The sequence below is a fragment of the Hemicordylus capensis genome, chromosome 2, assembly GCF_027244095.1.
Source record: "Hemicordylus capensis ecotype Gifberg chromosome 2, rHemCap1.1.pri, whole genome shotgun sequence".
In the NCBI taxonomy this organism is placed as follows: Eukaryota; Metazoa; Chordata; class Lepidosauria; order Squamata; family Cordylidae; genus Hemicordylus; species Hemicordylus capensis.
In genome coordinates, this window is record NC_069658.1 from 236,077,887 (window position 1) to 236,094,196 (window position 16,310).

The 16,310-nt window shown below is 48.7% G+C and overlaps 1 protein-coding gene across 1 annotated transcript; it reads left to right on the forward strand.

Annotated features, from left to right (window-relative positions):
- Positions 1–1,742: 1,742 nt before the first annotated feature.
- Positions 1,743–15,893, forward strand: LOC128341956 (zinc finger protein 345-like). The gene is made up of 6 exons (XM_053288661.1): positions 1,743–1,971; positions 5,174–5,799; positions 6,951–7,077; positions 7,515–7,600; positions 8,285–8,411; positions 9,673–15,893. The coding sequence occupies exons 2-6, from the start codon at positions 5,374–5,376 to the stop codon at positions 11,322–11,324; spliced, it is 2,418 nt and encodes an 805-aa protein (XP_053144636.1). The 5' UTR covers positions 1,743–1,971; positions 5,174–5,373; the 3' UTR covers positions 11,325–15,893.
- The last annotated feature ends 417 nt before the right edge of the window (positions 15,894–16,310 follow it).

Below are 16,310 nucleotides of genomic sequence, written 5' to 3' on the forward strand. Positions count from 1 at the left end.
CGGGAGCCAGGGCGAGTGGGGTTGGGAGGGGCTGCCCCTGCAGTAGCCTGCTGACCCCACTACTCCTGCCTGCTCCCCAGAGCTTCTTGGCCTCTCCTGCTTCCCTCGGGCCAGTGAGGTGGGTGGTGATGGTGGTTGCCATGGCCTTGAGGTTGGCCACAACACTTTGCTTTGTAAAGTGCTTTATGTGCATTGTTTTTGTCATAAAGTTGTAGACAGAATACAAAGATAGTCTTCCAAGAGTGAGATTTGGTCCTGACAATAAATTCTCTGCCTGGGTTTCTACCAAGCCCCGACTGAAGTGAAGCCCACCTTAGGAGCAGGAGGCTGCTCTAGCTAGAGGACCAGCTTTCATTCGACTCTGCTCCCTTCTGTGAGGTGGACTGAAGCACGAAGGCAATGGGTGCCGGTGCCGGCCTCTTGGAAGCAGCAGGGGAGCAGTGTGGGGGTGGGGAGGGCTGAGAGCTTGCGAGGGAGGGAACTGGGGACCTTCAGCATGCAAGGCAGGGGCTTTGTCAGCTACAGCCCCCACATTCTTGGTGATGGGGAAAGCACTCTGCGTATGTCCAGAGCCCCTCTTGCCATTTTTGTATGTAAATTCAATAATCCATGCTCTGAAAATTTACCTTGGCCCCCGCACACCCAATCATAGTAGGTTTCACCCCAGCGGGGCTTTAGAGTTGAGCAACTCTGATCTATGTAATCCCATGGCAATTCCATAATGAAGCTAGGAAGCCAGTCTCCTCTTATAAGTCAGGACATGTGCAGCATCTTCCTCGTCCCGTTGACCACGCCCAGCATGACCAAAACAAAAAGAATGGCCACCTCCTTGGCTAGGTAGGGAGAAGTAGACTGGTGATAGGAATGAGACTTGTGTTGAGTTTGGTTGTTGTGCTTGGAGCAATATTTCTATTTATTTATTTCACAGATTTCTTGACTGCCTGACCTCCTTAGACTCAAGGTGGTTTACAGAAATAAATTAAAGCAACAACAAAGACAACAAAAGGGGCGGGAGAAAAAAAGAGAAAAAGAATCCCCCCCCCCCACAAACACACTCACACATGTTAAAAACTAAAAACCTGGGAAAATAGATAGGTTTTCAGAAGCTTAGGGACATAGGAAGCTGCCATCTACTGAGTCAGGTCATTGGTCTATCTAGCTCAGTCTTGGCTTCAGAGACTGGCAGCGGCTTCTCCAGGAATGTCTCTCAGCCCTATCTTGGGGAAGCCAGGGAGGGAACTTGGAACCATTCCAGAGCAACCCCATCCGCTGAGGGGAATATCTTACAAAGCACACACTTCTAGTCTCCCATTCATATGCAACCAGGGCAGACCCTGCTTAGCTAAGGGGACAAGTCATGCTTGCTTCCACAATCGATTAGACAGTCCTCAAGTTAATGCACTTGCACCTCAAAAGTTTATGCATCCTCCATCTCGGATCGGGCTGGGTGACATCATCACAAACTACACCATTGGGGCACCCCTATGTGTCCATTCAGCGGTAGCAAATGTCCGAAAGCAACCAGGGCGCCTCCTCTTCCCTCTCTCCCGCCTCCTCCCTCTCGCCTGCCTTGCATTCTCCCAGCCCCGAAAGCGCCCCCCAGGCACCCTCCAGCAAGGGAAAGGGGGGAGCAGATGCTGTTGACGCCCGCTGCAACCTCCGATGCTCCCCACTCCAAGAGGCGGGGCCGTGGCAGGGAGTGACGTCATGCACCCCCTTCCCAGCCGTGGCCATCCAAAGAACCAGCCCCGGGAATTCTCGCTCCCCCTCTTCTCTCCCCTGCCTGATAGATCCCCCCCAGTGGCCCCTCCCTTCTGCCTGGAGGACCGCTGGGCAAGGAAAGAGACTCGGGCTTCCTAGAGAGCCCGGTGAGACGGAAGGCTGGTTCTGCAAGCAGGCACTTCCCGTCCCGTCAGGCTTTTCTCGCCGTCGCCGGCAGCAGCACCAGCAGCTTTTTGGGAGAAGAATCCGGTGAGTGCCAAGGAGGGAGGATCTGGGGTGCAAGGAGGGACCCCCCCCCGGGACCCAACAGGGAATGCAAGGCCAGGCAGGCAGGCAAGGGAGGAGGAGGCTTCGGGAGGAGAGAGGCCCCTCAGTGGGAGGGGCTGCCGCTCAGGGGCAGCAGTCTGGCAGAGCTCCTGCTTCAATCCCTGGCTGGCAGCCTCTCCATGTCTCAGCAGGCCTGGGGAAGACGACTCATCGGCAGCTGGACCGAGAGTGTGGCTCCGTCGAAGGAGCTCCCTAGCCAGGCTTCCCTCTTGGATCAGGTCAGAGAGATCTTTCTCATGGTGGCACGAAGAGCTCCGCTTTTCCTGCAGAAAGCTCAGTGGTAAACATTGATTGATTGATTGATTGATTGAGTGCAGTCCAGTCGGTGTCCTCTCCTAGCGACCACATCGATAGATTCTCTTCTGCTGGTCGTCATTATGGACTTCTCAAGGGAGCTGGATCTTCGCATAGTTTGAGCCTGGTCATTTGTGCCTCGAGTGAAAATTCTGGATTGATTTGGTCAAACAAACGTTTGTTTTCCTGGCTGTCCATGGTCTCCTCAAAAGTCTTCTCCAGCACCAAAGTCCAAGAGCATTGATACTTTTTCTATCTTGCTTCTTCAAAGTCCAGCTTTCACATCCATAGAGTGTCACGGGGAAAACCATGCTCTGAATGGTTCTAAACTTTGTAGGTATAGACATGTCAGGGCATCTAGAGATCCTTTCCAAGGCCTTCATTGCAACCAGTGGTCTACAGAGTAGAGGTTAACATAGTCTTGAGGCTGAGAGGTATAACCCTGGAATTCTGGTGGGCGGGCTTGACTGTCCCCCTATTGGGCATTGAGATATTTATTTATTTATTTGGATTAATATGTCGCCCTACTCCCATAGGACTCAGGGCAGCTTACAAGCAATAACATACAAAGCAACACAGTTCTATAAAATACAACATAAATAGCATCATAATCACAACCCCGTACAGTACTCATTACAAGACATAATAACCATGGATTACCACATCACTCTACGACCAGCTTTCTCAACGACCGAAAACCCAACGGAACATTTCCATCTTACATGCCTTATGGAAAGCCAACAAATCATGGAGAGCTCTGATATTATCCGGGAGATCGTTCCATAGACCTGGGGCCACCACTGAGAAGGCCCTGGCTCTCGCTGATTGCAGTTTAACATTCCTATGAGGGGAAGTTAATATGAGGGGTGGTGGTAATTGGTGTTGAAAAATCTAGACAGTACTGAGCTCAGTCGATCCATCCTGCGGCAGCTTCACCCATCCTGCAGCAGTTTCATTGGTTACCAGTTTGCTTCTGTGCTCGATCCAAGGTGAGATCTGGTTGGCGGGTAATAGAAACGGCCTTTTCGGTTGTGGCCCCTCAGCCTTGGAACACCCTCCCTGAACTTGGTCATGTTCCCTCCTTCAGTGTTTTTAAAAAGAACTAAAGACACACATTTTTAAGGAGGCCTTTTAATGCTCCATCTTTGGTTCTATCTGGTATGTTAATTAGTATTTAGTTTTTATACTTTTCATTTTTTAGCTTTTAATTTGAATCTTAATACTGATTGTGGTTTTTAACCTGACTTTTAACAACAACTTCTTCTTCTTCTTCTTCTTCTTCTTCTTCTTCTTCTTCTTCTTCTTCTTCTTCTTCTTCTTCTTCGTCTTCTTCTTCTTCTTCGTCTTCTTCTTCTTCTTACATTTTAGCCTGGACCTCAAGGCATGGCCACCTGGCTCTCTTTCTGCATTTTAAATTTTATTGGATTTTACAATAGCTTTTACATTCAAATTGCATTCATTTATCTAGTTTCTACACATAAGTGAATATTGACTTCCCGCTTGCCTATCTGCGCAGTTCACAATCACTATACATATAAACCATTGCTATAATAGTTCAAAACATACATACTTCACAATACTACTCGATTTCACCCAACCCAACCTGCTGTTATTACTATATTTCAAGCCCTGCTGAAAAGTCCATATTAGAAAAATAATTCTTTAAGTAAAGCAAAAATGGTTCCCAATCTTCTTTAAAACATTCCAAATTTTCATCTCTTATAAGTGCTGTGAGCTTTGCCATCTCGGCATGTTCCAAATTTTTTATCAACCAGTCTTCTTTTGAGGGCATTTTAGTGTCTTTCAATTTTTGTGCATATAATATTCTGGCCACTGTGGCTGCATACATAAAAAATGTTGAATTTATTCTGGAGAACTCTCAGTTCTATCTATTATTGTTGTGAGCCACCCTGAGCAGTAGTGTACTGGAGGGGCAGGGTATAGATATTTTAAATAAATACATAATTTATCCTTGTGTTGCTCAGTTGTATGAACCAGATACTAAACTGTGGAAGATTTTGAATTATACAGAATTGGACTACTGCAATGCGCTCTATGTGGGGCTGCCCTTGAAGACTGTTCGAGAGCTTCAGCTTGTTCTGGATGCTGCCACAAGGATGCTTGTGGGTGTGAGTTGCTTCACCAGTATTATACCCATCCTGCATCCTCTTCATTGGCTACCGGTCTGCTTCTAGGCTAGATTCAAGGTGCTGGTATTGACCTTTAAAGTCCTACACGGCTTGTGGCTGGGGTACCTGTTGGACCGCATTTGCCCATATGAATCTGCCAGGGCCCTCCGCTCACTCATATCAGGCCCTGCTCATGACCCCACCACTAACAGAGATCCAGTTGGCAGGGACTAGAGACAGGGCCTTTTCAGTTCTGGCCCCTCAGCTTGGGAATGCCCTCCCTGAAGAGCTTTGCCATGCTCTCTCCCTCAGTGTTTTTAAAAAATATCTGAAAACACACCTTCTGACTTTCTAATGTATCTGTGTCTACCTTATTCTTGTGAGCCGCCCCAAACAGTAGTGCACTGGAGGGGTGGGGTATAAATATTTTAAAAAATAAATAAATAGTGTACTCGAGGGGCAGGGTATAGATATTTTAAATAAATAAATAATTTCTCCATATGTGGCTCAGTTGTATGAACCAAATACTAAACTGCGGAAGATTCTGAATTATACAGAACCCTTCCTCCAGCCTAATTAAAAGGCGGGGTGGAACTTAAACATTAAGAGGGACTGTTTCTGAATAGGAGTTGGATGACAGCGTATTGGTCTTTGATGCTCTCTGATTCTTCATGTTTTTTACTTCTCCCCCGTTTTCTCAGGGAGAAGTTGGAGTTTGAATGTGAATGATATGCTTGTCTGGAAACGACAATAACTTTCAAAACCACCAGCAAACTGGCCTTGGCCTTGTGTGGCTCAGAGGTGGATTCATCACATTCTTCTTGGCCTGGGATGCAAAGTAGCATTAGAGGAAGAGGAACTTTTGGATGTGTTGGGAGCTTAAGCTGAGCTTAGAGAGACCATGGATGTGCCAAGCCCAGCAAATAGTGGATCAAGGAAGGGAACAGAAAAAGGCCCTCCAGCCATCCAGTCTGGCAATGATAAGGGATTCTGGGAAAGAACTGTGCAGAAGATCCTGAGAGGAGACAGCAGCAGCTCAGATGTCCAGGTCAGGAGATTCAGACGGTTTGTCTACCAGGAAGCTGAGGGGCCCCGAGAGGTTTGCAGCCGACTCCACCACCTTTGCCAGCAGTGGCTGGAACCAGAGAGACACACAAAAGCTCAGATGCTGGACCTGGTGATCCTGGAGCAGTTCCTGACCATCCTGCCCCCGGAGATGGAGAGCTGGGTGAGAGAATGCAGAGTGGAGACCAGTTCGCAGGCGGTGGCCCTGGCAGAAGGTTTCCTCCTGAGCCAGGCAGAGGAGAAGAGGCAGGAAGAGCAGCAGGTGAGCGAGCATTTCATCCTGGTAGTTTCAAGGGGCTGGAAGTGTTTGGGACACTGTCCTCATAAGTTCTGTCACTTACCCAGTTTTGTGCAGAAATCAACTGAACTCTGATCTCCCTAGGCTAATGGTTCAGTTATACGTTGTGTGGTCAACGATCTGGTTTCTTTCTCTCTGAAGGGCCCTCCGAGTAAGAGATGATCTTAGGAGACCCAAATTCAGAGACTGCTGCGAGAGAAACGTGCCTCTGTTATCAGGATCGTTCTGCTACGGTAGGGACATAGGAAGTTGCCATATACTGAATCAGAACATTGGTCTATCTAGCTCAGTCTTGTCTTCACAGACTGGCAGCAGCTTCTCCAAGGCTGCAGGCAGTAAACTCTGCATCCTGTTTTGGAGAAGCCAGGGAGGGAACTTGAAACCTTCTTGCTCTTCCCAGAGCAGCCCCATCCCTTGCGGGGAATATCTTACAGTGCTCACACTTCTAGTCTCCCTTTCATATGCAAATAGGGTGGACCCTGCTTAGCTAAGGGGACAAGTCATGCTTGCTACCACAAGCCCAGCCTTGTATCCCACTTTTCAACCAAAGTGCTCCAAGTGGAATAAATACACATTTAAGTAGTTGGTTCTGTGACCCAGAATGGCTCACAGTTTTCAAAAAGAAACAGAAGGAGCCACTGGAGTATACAGTGCTGGGCCTGGATTGCAAGAGCCTCCACACGCTTGCATGTAGAAGGTTCCAGGTTCCCTCCTTGGCATCTCCAAGATAGGTCTGAGAGAGATTCCTGCTGGAACCTTGGAGAAGTTGCTGCCAGTCTGTGTAGACAATACCGTGCTAGGTGGTCCAGTGGGATGACTTGCTCTGAGGCAGCTTCCTTTGTTCCTATGTCCGTCCCCTCCTGCTAAATATCAGAGAATCACCACTTTTTAAAGGCTCCGCTGTAATCAGTCATCAGGGGATATTCTCTCTCTCCAAAGCTCTTCTGCTGTCTTCTAGAGGGCCTTCTGGGCAGTGATGAAGTTTCGACTAGTAGAGGTTGTTCCCGAGGATGCCTGCTCTTTCAAATGGCTGCCCAAAGGGTATTGGAATTGGAGCTGAGGCATGAAAATGCTTTTTCAAAAATGCCCCCCACAGCCGCCTTCTCCTGTTTCAGACAGATGGGATGTTAGCCCAAGCAGCCCCTGAGCTCCAAGATTCCAAGAGGGCTCTGTTGGTGACCTGGCAGAAGCTGCTATTCAGAGGGATCGTGCAGGAGAATGACGAAGGCACCATTGCGCTGGGTAAGGATAAAGGTCAAGTGTACAGGAGGGGTTTACAATGGCCTCGTCCATGAAGTATGAGATGATGTCTTTCAGCATCTTCCTATCTCGCTGCTGCCCGATAGAGGTGTTGCCCATAGTCTGGGAAACATACCAGCGGGGATTCGAACTGGCAACCTCATGATTGCTAGGCCAGTCATTTCCCGCTGCGCCATTGGCTTGGGTAAGGATGCATGGGGTGTATTTCAATTTGGCTCTCCTCTCTTGAGAAACTCCAGAGCTGCTAAGGGGTTACCCTTGAGCCTGTGTGTTGGAGATGCTTCTCTTGAGCCTCCTGAGTAGAGCTCCAACACAAAGCTTTGCATGGAGTCCTAAAGTGACAGGAAGACGGACTGATTTCACTCCTGCCACTTCCATGGAATATGCCCTTCAAGCCCAAACTCTCTTCCCACTTCTAGGCAGTGAAATGACGCTGGCGACTCCTCCTGGACCTTCTCCTCTTGGTGGTGGAGTGGAAACTGTTGCTGTGCTCTCACCAGATCAGGTAGGAGAAGAATCCCTGGCTGGGTAGGAGGAGAAGCAGAACTTGCCTCTCTCTGGACCCCACTGAGCCTCACTCAGAGGGGCTCCCTTCTGACTCTGAAAGCCACAGAGGAAATGTTGGGTCCTCCAGGAGAACCTTGAGCCTCCCCCTTTCTGGCAAGACTGATGGAGATACAGTGAGGTGATTCTCAGGACCAGCCCTTCCTGGGTAAGGCAGTGCTAGCCCGGGAAAGGCTGGTGGTGAGAACCACTGTGATGGCCCCTGATCCTGGTGCTCCTCTTCCAGGTAGCCCGTATTGGAAACTCCGGCTAAAAGTGAGGTAAGAGGTCACATGCACACTTCTTCCCTCACTGCCCAGTTGTATGTCCTATTGGGGCTCTAAAAACGGCCGCCAGGACTGGTGACCATAGAGCCCTGACTGCTGAGCGGCCAAGGAGAGGAGCCCTTCTGCACTGTAGCAGGTGGCCTTTCCACTGCTCTCACTGAGCATTGTGGGATGAGGGAGGACTTCCTCCTTCCAAGCCCACTTCAAGCAACTAAAGCAGTGCTGCTTCAGTGAGCATGTGACTGGTGGCACCCTGGCCCAACTCTGCTTGTGGTGGGGAAGGTAAGTCAACCCTGCCTCCCCCCTCAGCTCTCCCCAGCTTCACGTGACCAACCTTCACGTTGTATTGCTCTTTTCAGGAGTTTGTGAGCTTGGAGGAGGTGGCTGTGTGTTTCTCCGAAGAGGAGGAGGCTCTGCTGGATCCAGGACAAAGGGCTCTGCACAGGGAAGTCCTGGAGGAGATTTCTGGGCATCTGGCTTTTGTGGGTAAGCCTCCCTCCTTGCCTCGGCTGATGGTTGGATGAACGTAGAAATTTTTGCTCTTCTCAGTCTCAATCAGATGGCAAAACCTGCACAAGCTGCTCTTCCAAGCTGGGTCAACGATGAACTCCCTTCAGCCCTTGCCTGGTGAACCTCTTACCACTATGTTGGGTGGTGTCAGACACAGGGTTTGGAGACTGCCTCCTGGCGTGGTCTAAGAGGGCACTTTCTTCAGGGTTGGGGTTTCCTTGGCAGCACTGGAGCTGAGAGGGATACAACCTACAGATCTGTGATTGCTGGAATTCTAGAAACGATCTGGTTTCTTTCTCTCTGAAGGAAGAAATTCCGTTCCTACACTTGAGCTCACCTCCTGGCAGGAACAAGGTCTGGAGGAGAACTGGCCTTGTGTTCGCAAGCATACCTTGTCCCCTTGACTAAAAAGGGTCCGCCCTGGGTTGCCTTTGAACGGGGGCACCATCTGTGAGCACTGTCGGACACCCCTTTGGGGATGGGGCTTCTCTGGGAAGAGCCCCTCATGCTTACAGGCAGAAAGACACAGATTCCCTCCCTGGCAGCATTTCCAAGAGAGGGCTAAGAGAGAGTCCTGCCTGCAACCCTGGAGAAGCTGGTGCCAATCTGTGCCAGCAATACTCGGCTAGATGGATCCATGGCCTGACTCCGTATAAGGCAGCTTCCTATGAAAGGGTGGGTGTATTTTGGGAGGAAGGAGAGGGATCAAGAGGGAGTTTCTTTGCTGTGTGGTGGGCATCTTTCTCCAGCAGTTCTGCCTGCTTGTTCTCCCAAGCAGAGCTTTTCCTCAGACTGAATGTCACTCACTTGAAAGATCTGATGGTGGAGATGGCCAAGGAATCACTGATTCTATTCGCAGGGTGAGGGAGGGGTTTCAGCCATCCAAGGAAGGATGTCCAAACTATGCAAAATGCATCTCGTGGAGCAAGTGGCTGCCAGTTGATACCACTCACTAGAAAGGGGTGGGCAGACTGGGCCCTCCAGCTGCTCTCGAACTACAACTCCCATCTTCCCCAGACAGGGTAAATGGTGGCTGTGGGTTATGGGAGTTGTAGTTCAGCAAGAGCTGGAGGGCCCACTTTGCCCACCCCTGCAATGGAGGCTGTTTTCTTCTAGCAGGAGCTGCCTTTCCACTGCCTCCTTGGCACAGTTTTCTCCTCACAGCAGTCAGCTGGGCTTGCTCCTTGAGGTGAGACTCTGTTGCTCCCTCACCACGTTCCTCTCTTTATTGCTGCAGGTGATTGGAGGGAGGGAGAGAAACAGGCCGATGGAGCGAGAAGGAGAACCGAAGGGAGCCAGACGTGGAGGCAGACTAGTGCTTCCGAAGGGCCAGAATTGCATTTCATCCCAATCCCAGGAGAATGCCACAAGGGAAGCAGAAGGAATAAGATCCCTCAGGATGTAGAAACCTTGACTAGTCAGCCACATCTAAGCAGACATCCAATAATCTGCACAGGAGAGAAACGCTATACTTGCTCAGAGTGTGGAATGAGCTTCAGTCAGAAGGAAGGACTTGGCCTCCATCAAAGAATCCACACAGGTAAGAAGCTGTTTAAATGCTCAGAATGTGGAAAGAGCTTCACTCGGCCTGTCAAACTTACTGTCCATCAGAGAGTCCACACAGGAGAGAAACCCTATACCTGCTCAGAATGTGGAAAGCGGTTCAGTCAGAAGTCAAATCTTACTAACCATCAAAGAATTCACACAAGAGAGAAACCATATACATGCTCAGTGTGTGGAAAGAGCTTCAGTTGGAAGGCAATGCTCACTTCCCATCAAAATGTCCACACAGGAGAGAAACTACATATCTGCGCTGAGTGTGGAAAGAGTTTTACTCGCTATTATGGTCTTATTTCCCATCAAAGAGTCCACACAGGAGAGAAACCATATACCTGCTCAGAGTGTGGAAGGAGCTTCAGTCAGAAGGAAGGCCTTACTCTTCATCAAAGAATCCATACAGGTGAGAAGCCTTTTAAATGCTTAGACTGTGGAAAGAGCTTCACTCGGGGTGTCAGGCTTACTGTCCATTATCGAGTCCACACAGGAGAGAAACCTTATATATGCTCAGAGTGTGGAAAGCGGTTCCGTCAGAAGTCACAGCTTACTAACCATCAAAGAATCCACACAGGGGAGACTCCATATACCTGCTCAGAGTGTGGGAAGAGCTTCAGGCAGAAGGGAAAATTTACTAACCATCAAAGAATCCACACAGGAGAGGAACCACATACCTGCTCAGAGTGTGGAAAGAGCTTCAATGATAAGTCAAAACTTACTGTCCATCAAAGAGTCCACACAGGAGAGAAACCATATTCCTGCTCAGAGTGTGGAAAGAGCTTCAGTCAGAAGTTACGCCTTACTAACCATCAAAGAATCCACACTGGGGAGAAACCATATACCTGCTCTGAGTGTGGAAAGCGGTTCAGTCAGAAGTCACAGCTTACTAACCATGAAAGAATCCACACAGGAGAGAAACCACATACCTGCTCAGAGTGTGGAAAGCGGTTCAGTCAGAAGTCAAAGCTTACTAACCATCAAAGAATCCACACAGGGGAGAAACCCTATACCTGCTCAGAGTGTGGAAAGAGCTTCAATGATAAGTCAGGACTTATTGTCCATCAAAGAGTCCACACAGGAGAGAAACCATATTCCTGCTCAGAGTGTGGAAGAAGCTTCAGTCAGAAGGAAGGACTTACTGTCCATCAAAGAATCCACACAGGGGAGAAGCCGTTTAAGTGCTCTGAATGTGGAAAGAGCTTCAGTCAGAAGGCAACACTTCTTTCCCATTATAGAGTCCACACAGGAGAGAAACCCTATACCTGCTCAATGTGTGGAAAGAGCTATAGTCACAACCGAAACCTTATATTGCATCAAAGAATCCACACAGTTTAGAGGCCTTTTAAATGCCCCAAATGAGGAAAATGTTTTACTCAAGTTTTTAGGCGTACTGTTCATCACAGAATCTTTACAGGAGAGAAACCATATAGCTGCTTAAGGTGGAGCAAAAATCTCACATTGCCTCAAAGACTCCACACAGGTAAAAAGTGGACCAGCTGCTGGACTGGTTCCTAGACATTCAAAGTGTCAACAAAATGTGGTGACCAACAGTGAAGTCCCCATTTCAGCAAACGAATGTTATTGCCCTTTTGAACACACTGAGATGGGAGGGGGGAGTTAGAAGAGTGTCTCTACACAGATTTATGTGATGAAGGCCAGAGGCATGAGATGTTCCATTCCTTCTACCTTTGGTGCTTAAGTTTTGATTGGGCTAATTAGGCTGTGCTTGCTAGCTTTGAAACCAACTAGAGAGCTGGATTCTTTTTTCTTGAATTGGGCTTGTACACCTAGGCAAATACAGGCACCGTGTTAATTTTCACTCCATTTGACAGTCCCACTTTTTGTGGGCTTTGAATGCTTTGATTTTTTTTTATCTGAAGAAGATTGGAGGAGGTGATCTTTGACTCTTTATCATCTCGCCTACTTTGTTGGACGGCTGGGAGTCTTTTTGCCGCCTCCCCACCCCCCCCCCTTGGCTTTCTGGCTGGAACAACTCAGACCACCACAGTCCTGCTGCCTGACTGGGAGCCTCCCTTCCTCCAAGTGCCTGAACTTTACCACCTGCAGGCACTGATTGATTACATCAGCCTTGCCCAGAGTCCTTCTTGAGTGTCACGCCCTCGATCTCCGACAGCGAGGAGGAAGGGGAAGCTGTCAACTTTCCAGCCAATTCAGGAGTGTCTGAGGGTCAGAGCCCGGCTGTCAGTGTTCATGAAACGGCTGTGGTAGATCTAGCTAATGATTCAGAGCAGGCACAACAACCTGAGACAGCAGAAATCGTGAAGGACCAATCCGAAGAGGAGCTATGCAATCAACCCCCACTGACTCCACAACAGTGGCATATTACGAGACGCAGGACACAATTAGAGACTATTAGGAGGAGCAAACGCCTCTTGCAGAGGGCTGATAAGCCTTGAATTCCTGCAAGCTGGGAGCTCTCGGCTTACACTATAAATCACGTCACCAGCTTTCTACTCACTGCTGAAAAGCAACATTCGTCAACTTCTGTGACGACAGCGTGCAGCCAAGTCTGGTCAAGACAAACTTTCCGAGCCGTATCCAGTTGCAGCAGCTCCGTTTTGTCCCGTGATCTTCCCTGGCAGTTGGCCAGACCTTGACAGTGAGAGGAAGGACTCTGGAGGCTTTTTAAGGAAGGGGGCTGTGGCAGGTGGCATGGCCAGCCTGCAGGTGGGCGCCAAAGCCAGCCGCCCAAGGGGACCGGCTTTTGATGTAGGGCTGAGGGTTGGACTACATTATATTTAGTTTGGCTGTTTGAGGAGTTGCAGCAGTAAGTGTGCCAACTGTTACTGAGAATGGCTCGAAGTAATGTGTCTGGGTTTGTCTGGAGTTGGGGAGACAGGGGGTGCCTTCGTTGAATGTGCGGCAGCTATTCCGGTGGTGGTGAGGAATAGAAGAAGTAATGTTGGCAGGTCTGCAGGCCGTTCCAAGGGAAGAATAGACAGAAATTTAATTGGTGTCTCCCCCTCCCGCTGTCCTGCAGGCTTTGTGACTTCAGGGAGCACTGCCAACAACCCACATAGTCTTACCTGGCTCCTCTGCAGTGCCAGGTCAGTCCAAAATAAACCCAAACTCTTGATAATGGATGAAGAGGCCGACCTGATGTGCATCACCAAGACGTGGTTGGGGGAGGCTGGTGGCCCATTCTGGTCCCAGCTTCTTCCTCCAGGGTATTCTGCAGAGAAGTAGGTGAGGGAATGTGGACGGGGAGGCAGAGTGACTGTGGTCTATAAGGATAACATCTCCCTTACCAGGGTCCCTATTGGGGTATCAGACCATATTGAATGTGTATACTTACGTTTGGGGACCAGGGATAGATTGGGACTTCTGTTGGTGTACCGATCGCCCCACTGCCCAGCGGAATCCCTTACGAGCTCACGGACTTGGTCGCGGAACTCACGTTGGATCTCCCAGACTTTTGGTGCTGGGGGACTTTAATGTTCATTTTGGGACCAATTTGTCCAGGGCAGCTCAGGAGTTCATAGCGGCCATGACAACTATGGGCTTATCCCAAGTGGTCTCTGGACCGATACATATTGCAGGTCACACACTTGATTTGGTCTTTTACTCTGATCAGGGTGGTGTTCTGTGGGCGGGGACTCCTGTGATTTCCCCATTGTCATGGACAGACCACCATCTTGGAATTACAACCACTTTCCACTTCCGCAGGGATGAGGGGCCTATTAGAATGGTCTGCCCGGAGAGGTTATTGGACCCTATAGGATTCCAAGAAGCCTTGGAGTGATTTAAGGTTGGCTTTGCCGGTGATCCTGTTGATGCCCTGGTGGAGAACTAGAACAACATGCTCACCAGGGCAGTAGACATGATTGCTCCTTGGCGTTCCTTCTGACCCACTTCAAAACTGACCCCTTGGTATACTGAAGATCTGCAGTGGCAGAAGCAGCAAGGTAGGTGACTGGAGCACAAGTGGAGAAAGTCTTGACTCAAATTCGACAGATTATGACATAGAGCACATCTAAAGATATATGCTCAGGCAATAAGTGCAGCAAAGAAGCGGTTCTTTTCTGCCCATATTGCATATTGCATCTGCATACTGCATCTGCAAGTTCACATCCAGCGGAGTTATTTAGGGTTGTGAGGGGGCTAGTATGCGCCCTCCCCTTCCTTGAATCAGAAATTTGAGCCATCAGTTACCCGCTGTGATGTGTTTAAAGAATTTTTTGCAGATAAAATCTCTCAGATTCGGGCCAACCTAGATAGAAACTCCACAATTAATTCGATGTCTGAATTGGAGGTGTCCAGCAACTCCTCTTATCTGGTTTGCCTAGATCAGTTTCAATTTGTGACTGCTGAGGATGTGGACAAGCTGCTTGGAACAGTGAGGCCTACCACTTGTTCTCTTGACCCTTGTCCGACATGGCTTGTTCTGTCTAGCAGGGAGGCTGTTGTAAATCATAAATGCCTCTCTGAGGGAGGGCAGGATGCCTCCTTGTCTTAAGGAGGCAATTATTAGACATCTTCTAAAGAAGCCTGCATTAGACCCCTCGGGGTTCAGCAACTATAGGCCTGTCTCCAACCTTCCATGGCTGGGCAAGGTAATTGAGAGGGTGGTGGCCTCTCAGCTCCAGGCAGTCTTGGAGGAAACTGATTATCTAGACCCATTTCAAACTGGCTTTCAGGTGGGCTACAGGGTGGAGACTGCCTTAGTCGGCCTGATGGATGATCTCCAATTGGGAATTGACAGAGGGAGTGTGACTCTGTTGGTCCTTCTGGACCTCTTGGTGGCTTTGGATACTATCAACCATGGTATCTTTCTGAAACGTCTGAGAATGTTAGAGGTGGGAGGCACTGTTCTACAGTGGTTCCGCTCCTACCTCTTGGACAGATTCCAGATGGTGTTGATTGGAGACTGTTGCTGTTTGAAATCTGAGCTTAAGTATGGTGTCCCTCAGGGCTCCATACTCTCTTCAGTGCTCTTTAACATCTACATGAAACCGCTGGGAGAGATCATCAGGGGATTTGGAGTGGGGTGTTATCGGTATGCTGATGACACCCAGATCTATTTCTCCATGTCAACTTCTTCAGGAGATGGCATAACTTCCCTAAATGCCTGCCTGGAAGCAGTAATGGGCTGGATGAGGGAGAATAAACTGAGACTGAATCCAAATAAGATGGAGGTACTTATTGTACGGGGCCAGAACTCCAGAGACTATTTTGATCTCCCTGTTCTACATGGGGTCACACTTCCCCAAAAGGAATAGGTTCGCAATCTGGGAGTACTTCTGGATCCACACCTCTCAGGATCCACACCTCTCAACCTCTCAGGTTGAGGCGGTGGCCAAAAGGGCTTTCTGTCAGCTTCAGCTGATATGCCAACTACATCCGACTTCAAAACAGTGTTGGTAACCTCCATACTTGACTTCTGTAATGTGCTCTATGTGGGGTTGCCTTTGTGCTATAAAGTTGTACGAAGAGAGTTTGGTCAGTTTATTCAAGTTGATGTGATAAAGATTAAGTGTCAGGCTTCGGCAGCAGCTTTATGAATTGTTGCACTCATTGGGTAATTATCTTTGATGTTTATACAGTATATGTAGTTTGTATTATTTTGTATAAAATATTTTCTTTAAGGTGTGGTTTGTGCTTTGTAGCAATTCACATTTACAAGGACTTTTTCAAACTCCCCTGGAGGAATTTAAGAACTTTTGGAAATAATTCACACTCCTTTGGAGGAATTGGAGAAAGGCGTTTGGAGGAAGTAATGAAGAATTCCATACACCAGGGAGAAATGATTTATATTTAGTAGCTGTGAAGTTTATCACGATTGTATTACATTGTTCATTTACTTCTGATGAAGCTTATTGTGAAACAAGGATAGATAAATCTTGTCAAAAATGAAGTGATTAATGAAGTGATATTTGATATGTATACTGGTCACCATTGTTTTTTGTATTTGTTTATGCTTCATTCATTGGGTGTTATTTTTTTCCTTGCTACAGCTAGAGGACAAGTTTTCATTGAACTGCTCCCTTCTGTGAGGTGGATTTAAGCACAAAGGCAATGGGTGCCGGTGCCGACCGCAAGCTTGGAAGCCGCAGGGGAGCAGGCTGGGGGGGTGGGGAGGGCTGAGAGCTAGCGAGGGAGGGAACTGGGGACCTTCGGCATGCAAGGCAGGGGCTTTGTCAACTACAGCCCCCACATTCTTGGTGATGGGGAAAGCACTCTGTGTATGCCCAGAGCCCCTCTTGCCATTTGTGTATGTGAATTCAAGAATCAATGCCCTGAAAATTTACCTTGGCCCCTGCACACCCAATCACAGTGGGTTTCACCCCAGCGGGGCATTGG

Excerpts from the sequence above, each read along its gene's own strand:
- LOC128341956 (XM_053288661.1), top strand. The coding sequence starts at position 5,374 with ATGGATGTGCCAAGCCCAGCAAATAGTGGATCAAGGAAGGGAACAGAA. Across the intron at positions 5,800-6,950 it reads AGAGGCAGGAAGAGCAGCAG|ACAGATGGGATGTTAGCCCA; the intron begins GTGAGCGAGCAT and ends CTCCTGTTTCAG. Across the intron at positions 7,078-7,514 it reads CGAAGGCACCATTGCGCTGG|GCAGTGAAATGACGCTGGCG; the intron begins GTAAGGATAAAG and ends TCCCACTTCTAG.